Source organism: Nipponia nippon, unplaced genomic scaffold (assembly GCF_047370975.1).
Source record: "Nipponia nippon isolate SJK-2023a ecotype South Korea unplaced genomic scaffold, ASM4737097v1 scaffold_13, whole genome shotgun sequence".
NCBI lineage: Eukaryota > Metazoa > Chordata > Aves > Pelecaniformes > Threskiornithidae > Nipponia > Nipponia nippon.
The window spans coordinates 11,566,738-11,574,909 of NW_028262324.1; the positions used below are offsets into that span (position 1 = coordinate 11,566,738).

Sequence of the window (8,172 nt, forward strand, 5' to 3'; positions counted from 1 at the left end):
GCATCTTAGTGCTCTTCCCTGTGGTCTCAGTGTCAAGAGTTGGCATAACGTAACTGTAACAGCCATGTTAGATGAGTTTCTTGGGTCTCATTCTGGTCAGCAGAGTTGGTTTTGTCACCTGTAGATGGTAGAGTTCTAGGCCCATATGACAAGTAGTAGCATAAAAGGTTCTGAAATACAGTGCTGGACGGGAGTAGCAGTTCAGCTTGGGCTTTGATGATACTAGCTTCTCTGTCACAGTGGTTTTGTTCATGTTGGAGCCAAGTCCTCACTGAGGTAGGCCTTGATCTTGGGTGCTCCAGAGCCTACAGAGTAGGTGCGCTGATACTTCTGGCCTATGAACCTAGGTATCTACCAACCAAGACTTCTTTCCTAGGCAATGTTAATTCCTTTATTTCTTTGTCATCCACCAATTTCAAATCAGCTGTGATCTTGACCTCATTCCAGAATAAATCCCCATCCAGCAGTGTGAACCTGGAGGGCACTACCCAAAATGCCTTTTGTTTTTGTGGGTGTAACAGCTTTGCATCTGGCCCACAGCTCTGCAGTCAGCACAGTATGTTAGATACCACATGTATAATACTGTGGTAATTGTAATGACAATTGGCAGTAAGTGTTGACCTCTTAGGGAGCAAAACAACTGGGAAAAAAACCAAACTATGGCTGCTATAGAAATGAGCGTGTGCTGGAATTCTTCCTTGTTTAAAGAAGAAAACATTTTTCCTGTATAACTGTATTGGTGTTGGTATCTCTTGGTGTCTCTTCTTCAGTGCTTACAATGGGGAATTGATTATTGTGGAAATAGAAGTCTTTCTATATTAGGCGTCTATAGGAGAAGAATGCGTGTTGTTGAGAAGCTGGGAACTGGGGATTTGGAGCAGGCAGAGCTGGGATTTGTGATCTCTGTATAATCAAAGATGCTTTGATTATTCTCCCTACCCCAGTGAGACCTGTTTGGGATGGAACTGTATGAAACATTTAATGCAGCAATGAGAAGGGTTGGGTTTTGGTAGCGTCACTCCATGGGAAATGGCTCAGGGGTCTCTTTGGCTAGAGTAATAATGGAGAGTAAGGGAAAGGTGGTAGCTTTGGGGTCTCTTTCTCTGTTAGCAGCTAAGCCAGAGCACAATCAGGTCTCCTGCAATCTTGATCTAAAGGATGAGGATAAAGGGCATTGAATGCTCAGCACTCCTGTTGCTGGAGAGCAACCTTCAACACAAGCGTTGTATTGAGAGATGAGTCTTTGCCTGCTGGGAAGTAACATCCAGCATCGTCACTGTTGCCTGAAAACAGTTTAAGTGGCTCCCTGGCAGTGTTGCCTCCATATGCATTACTGCTACCCAGCGCTGTCTGGTCTCTGTGCCTGAAGTTACGGGTTTTCTTTTCCTGCAGGTGTTTAAGAATCTTCAGCTGTTCATGGAAAACAAGCAGCCTGAGGATGACCTCTTTGACCGCCTCAATGTAAGCACATAGTTAATGGTGAGGGATGGTGGCAGAGCACCATAACAGGCTCACTCTGCACCAGACAATAACAGCTGCTCTGTTCCAGAAATGGTTTCAGCAGCAATTTTCTTCCAGAGCTGGCCTGAGCGGCCTAAAAGCAGTGAGAGTCTGTCTCAGTCTGGTGTCTGTATCATCCACTGTGCCTGCAGGTTCCTGAAGCGATGGGCTTTGGTCCTGGTGAGCCTGTCTGGCTCTGACTTGGGGAGGTTTTTTCAGAGTTCAGAGAAGATGATGGTGTGAGGTGACAGATTTTCAGACACCATCCCCATCTGCCCATTTGGCTCTATGGGAGCACTGTGGTGGTTCAGGCACCTTCCCTGGGATGGGACAGGCACATTTCTACCTGTTGGGAACCAAAATCTCCACACTGAAGAAAAGTTTTGGCCACTTGTGGTACCTGATACCAATCTAATACTTCTTGGTTCTTTATTCACTTTTCCTGTGGTTTCAGTAATGTTGTGGCCATTCTGGTGTGGTCAGGTGTGAGTACACTAGGCTTCAGCCTTGAGCTGCATGTCTTCATCAGCCGTGCATCCAGCGATTTCACAAATGCTGTGGTCGGTTCTAGTGCTAACTGTCATCTCCTTTCTCCTTCCGTAGACCAGTATCTTAAATAAACACCTTCAAGACCTTATGGAGGGACTGACAGCCAAGGTATTCCGAACTTACAATGCCTCCATCACGCTACAGCAGCAGCTCAAGGAGCTCACTAATCGTAAGTCTTGTCCTTGAAACTGTGAGGGGAACAGAGCTTATCCTGCAATACAGACCTGGCTTCCTTGGCTTAGCCACAAGTCTTGTATCTGTACACCACTTCCTCTCCCAGTGCAAATGTCAGACAGCTGAGGTCTGACCAAAAATCTGCTGCTGGACAATCTTTTTGGGGTAGTTGAGCAGCCCAGCAATGAGGCAGGGCAGAGCTGACTTGGGAGCACACCAGGGTGTGCCTGTTAGTTTATGCCTGTCCTTTACCAAACCTCTTATTTGCTTTCTGTTAATTCTAAAGTGCTGTAGGTGGCAGGCAAGGCAGATGCATCTCTAACAGCCCCGTGTTTCTTGGCTGCTCATTCACAACCTCTCTGTCAAGCACTGCTAGGTTACACTTTAACAACTTTACAAAGTGAGCACGTTGCATCTGAGAAGCCCAACAGTGTCTTGAGCAGTATGGTCCTGCTGTCCTCTGCTCTGAGCATGGATGTGCTTCCCCTCTCTTGAGTGGCAAACAGTGCCTTTGCTGCTATTGAAGAAACCGTCCCAGAAAGAGTTAGGGCCCAGGATGGAAGTGGTCAGGACTGTAATTAGAGTGCAGTGTTGAGACTGGCACATCAGAGGGGAAGGTCAGTTCTGCAGTGACTGTGAGCTTGCAGAGTTGGTGGGACGCTGGCTGGGGCTGCACAGCCCTGGAGAACCTGCTTTTTCACCACTGTCTTGTACTTTGCAGCGGACGACAACATCCCAGCGAAGATCCTTTCCTATAACCGTGCCAACAGAGCGGTTGCCATTTTGTGTAACCACCAGAGGGCTCCGCCGAAGACCTTCGAGAAGTCCATGATGAACCTGCAGAGCAAGGTACCCCCACCCTTGCCCAGCTCTTGGGCTGGGGCAGGGCTCCAAGTGCTGCATCTCGGGAGTCACGTTTCCTTTCACTTGGGGTGAAACGGAAGCAGAGCCTGCTTTTCCCTCTCAGGAGTTGGTTAGTGGTGCCTCGGAGATGGGCCTGCTTGGAGAGGAATACTGAGCTGAAAGGGACACCTTTCAGTCTGAGTTGTCTTTTACTTGTAAAGACCAAGACCAGACCCTTTTTATCTGCCCTTCATCCCATAGCTATGTGTTCTGCTGCCATTGAAACTTCAGAGCAACAGTCTCTAGCTCTGATTTGTGTCCCCTAAAGAACCCAGAGCGGGCATCCACTCCTGTTGCATGAACCCTAGGCCACTGTCAGTGCAGGCTGTGTACATAGTACATTATGCCCCTCTGACTTGACCTCTTCCTTTGCAGATTGTTTCTGGTGAAGGCCATGAGGTCCAAAGGGGTTAGGTCTGTTCCTGGTCTGGCTTTAGAATAACCTTCACAATAAGGACTTCTGGTTTGGCACTGCAGTGTCCCCTGCTTCTGTAACACCTAACATGGCTGCCTTCACCCTAGATCTTAGAGCTTGGGGGATGTTGAAGGGGAATGGTTGAACAGGTGCTGCAAAATGCTAAATCTCCCTGAATCCTAAACTTACTGGAGAAGTACTGCCTGAAGCCTTAACAGCTTTCAGCCTGTAGGATCTGGGGCAAGAACTGATTCCTGCTGAGGGAACAGGGATCATCCTTCCATGTTACCATCAGAGAGCTGGTACTGGCGGGATACAGTGGAGGCAGACAGGCTGCCTGGAGGGGCTGTTGGCCAATCCCAGGCCAAGCCAATTCCTTCGCCTGCTTGGTTGTCGCTGTGTGAGAAGGCTCCCAGCGCCACCTTGTCTTTGGAAATGAGTGGGGCCCTGTTTTCTGAGGGGAACATTTCACCACACTAGGCTTTGCAGCAAACTGAAAGGCCAATGGCCTAATTATTCTGTAAAAGTGGGTCTGAGCGCTGGTAAATTCTGAACGTGGTCACAAACTCACTCCCTGGGTCACGCTGCCCAGGGGTGACTGCCACAGTTGTCAGCAGCTTGTTGACAGTGCTGCCGTCTGGTTTTGCCTCTCCTAGATCGATGCCAAGAAGGAGCAGTTAGCTGATGCCAGGAGAGAACTGAAAAGCGCCAAAGCTGATGCCAAGGTCCGGAGGGATGAGAAGTCTAAAAAGTAAGGCTGGTGTTACCGGGCTGTGCAATGCTCCCAGTACTCTCAGCTCCAAATGGGTCCTTCACCCAGTGTCCTGTTTCCCCAGCCTGTGATCTGGGAAGACTTCCTCAGGCTTTCTTGTCCCCTCTTTATTCTGTGCGTGAAGAAATGACCTTTGAGCTGAGGACTATAGGGTGGTCTGACACTGCAGCTCCTGATGTGGTCACTAGCATTAGTCTCTTCTGTGTCATCCCTCTGAGCTGAGCACCAACCAGTGCTCAACCACCCTGCTGCCCAGGGACAAGCAGAGGAATGGATCTGGTGTGCAGCATTGCCATCTTAATGGGGAGCCAGGAGTTACACAATTGCACATGCACTTTTCTGGGTGCTGCTCTGTCGGAAGCCTGTGGTGCAGACGATGTACTTGGACTCCGTGTGGTCTCTGCAGAATAGCCACAGGCATGCTGAGTTAAGGGAGCTCTGAAAGTAGAATCACAGCATGACTATTACAGAGGCATAGATGGGCTGGTTTTAAAGTGGGTGTAGCATCAGTACAGTTCAGGCTGTTGCTTCCAACCCTTTTAAACAAAACTGCTGCTTAAGATTTCTGCTCTGCCTCTTTGAAAATGTCAGTTCTTAATTGCATGTGCTGAGTGTTTTGTGTCACCATCTGTGCTGACACACCTGCCTTTTGTGGCTGGTGGCATTGCTTACCTTGAGCAGAGTCCCTTTGGATTCCCACAGTGCTGCAATCTCAAGCCCAGCAGGGCATTAGGCAGTAAATGCTTTGATTCTTTCCCACCCCAGGACAGTGGAGAGCAAGAAGAAAGCAGTGCAGAGGATTGAGGAGCAACTGATGAAGCTGGAGGTTCAGGCTACAGATAGGGAGGAGAACAAGCAGATCGCTTTGGGCACCTCCAAACTCAACTATCTGGATCCCAGGATCTCTGTTGCTTGGTAAGCGTCTGCCCAGGGTGTGCTGGAAGGAACCTCCCCTGCACTTGGGTCTTGTCCCCCCAGTTAGCAGACAAGGGCTGTGGCTGAGAGCAGTGCCCCTGTCCTGCCTGAGACTTCTGTCTCTGTGGCCTTCCCTTGTATCTTCAAATGATTTCAGGAAGTTATAAGAGAGTCTCTTGAGGCAAGTGTAACATGCCAGCCAAAGCCAGCACTGCTCTGGGAGGTGGTGGGTCTGAGAACCTGCAGGGTCTAACACCAGGAGGCTGGTCATCCTCAGCTGGGTGGTGTGTCCTGTAAAGGAGTGGAGCTAGGAAGGTGCCGGGGGAGAGCAGTTGCGCTGCACAGCGAGGGGTTGAGTGCCTGTGCTGTGTTGACTCTAACAGTGTCTCCTCTTCTGCAGGTGTAAGAAGTGGGGAATCCCTATAGAGAAGATTTATAACAAAACCCAACGAGAGAAATTTGCCTGGGCTATCGACATGGCAGAGGAAGACTATGAGTTTTAACCTGTTTTTAATGAGCTGAATTTTATGGGAAAAAAGGGGGAGTAGCCTGGTTTTTAGGGAGATTGATAAACTGTGAGCCTTACTTGTCCTTGGATGCTGGGGAAGGGGGAGGAAAGGGGCAAGTGAGCATCAGATAAAACAGCCAACATCTTGCAGAAAGCATAACCTGGAAATATCCTAAAGGAGCTGAGCCAGTTGTCCTATGGACAACTTATTTAAAAATGTTTCAGAGATCCAAATTCTAGCTGTCTGGTTTGTGTGGTTTTTCTCTTGAGGCAGGGCAAGTGGATGGGGGATTTGTCAACCTTCCGCCAGGCAAATTCACCATCACACTGAGAGCGTGGGAATCTTTAGCTACTGTATACAAAATCCAATTATATTGGTGCGTTTTTACAGTTAGGGTTTTGCAATAACTTCTATATTTTAATAGAAAATGGACTCCTTAACCCCTGCCCTTCCCCTCCCCCTCCTGCCCCATTTCAGAATTTAACAAATAAACAAAATTTAAGAAACCCAACGCACCTGTTACAGCTGTCACTATAGTCATGGAAATACCCCAATCTTTTTTAATTTGTCACTTGAAACAGTCGTGGCATTGGAACATGAATTACAAATATCTACCACATTTGTTCAGAGCAAAGCATGATGGGAAATCGGCCTCCTGACTTGAGTGTTCCTTTTTTAAATGTGAATTTTTATTTCTTTTAATTATTTTAAAATATTTAAACAGCTTTTTTTTTTCTTCTTCTTGATCTTAAAGATCGTGTAGATTTGGGGAGCGGGTGGGGGGAGGGGGCCGTGTGATGGGGAGATGCGTGTGGAATTTGAGGACAAGTGAAATTGGCAACAAATGACATTCCCATCACCCTTTGTTCTGAACATGCTCTGTACACTTCAAGAACATCTACTTTTTAGGTTTGTCAGACTATTTTACCTTCCCCCCCCCTTTTTTTCTAAGCCCCACTCCCCTCTTTTACTTGAAAGATTTTATTGTGTAAAAAGAAGTTTCACAGGTCAATAAATTTCGAGGGAAATGAGCATCGGTCCAAAAAGGAAAATAATCAAGATTTTAGGGCTTTTATTTTTTCTTTTGTAATTGTGTAAAAAAATTTTAAAAAATTAAAAAGCAGAATTTTAATGTGAAACCTTTTTTTGCTATAATCATTAGTTTTAGAGGCATTGTTAGCGTAGTGTGTGTGCGAAGACCATTTCCTGCAGCCTTTCCTCAACAAGTATCTTCTATTTTTATCATGAATTCCCTTTTAATCAACTGTAGGTTATTTAAAATAAATTCCTACAACTTAACTGAGTGTTGGTGTCTGTGTGTTCTTTCACCTCGGGCCCTGGGCCATGAGGTCCCCAAGGTCCCTAGGTTGGGGGGGAGATGGTGGGCCTGGCACCATGTTGTTTCTGCTGCCTCCGTAGTGAGACGCTTGAGCCTTTCTCGTTTGAACAGGGCTGCACAGAGGACGTTGAGGGCATGGCAAGGGCCATGGCAAGGGCCAGGTGCATTAGGATTGACCCAGCAGTTGTGTCTTCATCAGGGGTGAGTTGAGAGCACGTGGGTTCCTAATGCCAGGGATCTGAAATGAAGCACCTGGCCGTGGCTGGCTTTTGGAAGGGATAACGCTTTCCACAGCTGCTAATGTGCCCCTCATGTTTTGAGTAACTCATTGCTGCTTGCTTGTGTTGAGTCGCGGGGGCTCTGTGGTTGGTATGGTCGTGGAGCCAGACCCTCCGTGGGTGGAGGAGTTGGTCCTGCAGCATCACAGCGCGGGGTGTTTTGGAGCCCTGGTTAGGGGCACAGAGAGCTGACCAGGCTGTCCCGCCAGCCTGCGGTCGTGCTGCTTGCTCATGAGCTCACATCAGTGCTGGGGCTCGAGGTGCTCCATCAGCTCGCCCGGTTCCCAGATCCCCCATCGGTGCTCCCTGCGTGGCAGTGTGCTTGTTGGGATTGGTTTGTGCACCCCCAGGGGAAACTGCCTTGAATAATGCGCTTAAATATCAGCAACCTGACTCTCCAAGCTCTTTGGGCACAGAGCTGCCCCGTTCCTGTTCCCAACCCCAACAGGAATCACCTGAAGGATTTTATTCCCTTTTAATAAGCTGCTTGGTCCCTGTTGGAGCCCTGTCCACGTGCAGCCTGCACAGCAAGCCTAGGAGCCTGCCCTCGCCCTGAGGCCTGGCTGCAGATGCCAGGTAAAGATCCTTCAATCCTTTCTGGGACTCATTGGCTGCACTTGTGAGTTAGTGGGAACATCAGAAACGTGGCTTTGCATTTGGGGTCCCTTCGAGCATCCTTGGAAATGGAGGCCATTGCTTTAGTGAAACGGGAAGCGACCTGCGGCAGGGAGAAGGGGTGGGATGGTGCTTGTGTGGGCCCGGGTGGCCCCTGTGGCAAGGTGGTTTTCAGCTCACCCTCTTTTGAAGAGGGTGCCTTT

General features: G+C 48.5%; 1 protein-coding gene across 2 annotated transcripts in view; it reads left to right on the forward strand.

Annotated features, from left to right (window-relative positions):
- The window catches only part of TOP1 (DNA topoisomerase I), a 69,544-nt gene extending 62,503 nt beyond the window's left edge, over positions 1 to 7,041 (forward strand). For both annotated transcript variants that reach the window (XM_087749810.1, XM_087749812.1), the window contains 6 exons: positions 1,393 to 1,461; positions 2,104 to 2,218; positions 2,945 to 3,072; positions 4,198 to 4,292; positions 5,079 to 5,228; positions 5,629 to 7,041. In XM_087749810.1, the coding sequence (XP_087605936.1) occupies positions 1,393 to 1,461; positions 2,104 to 2,218; positions 2,945 to 3,072; positions 4,198 to 4,292; positions 5,079 to 5,228; positions 5,629 to 5,731 (660 nt within the window). In that variant the 3' untranslated portion in view covers positions 5,732 to 7,041. The remainder of the gene's footprint in view (positions 1 to 1,392; positions 1,462 to 2,103; positions 2,219 to 2,944; positions 3,073 to 4,197; positions 4,293 to 5,078; positions 5,229 to 5,628) is intronic.
- The last annotated feature ends 1,131 nt before the right edge of the window (positions 7,042 to 8,172 follow it).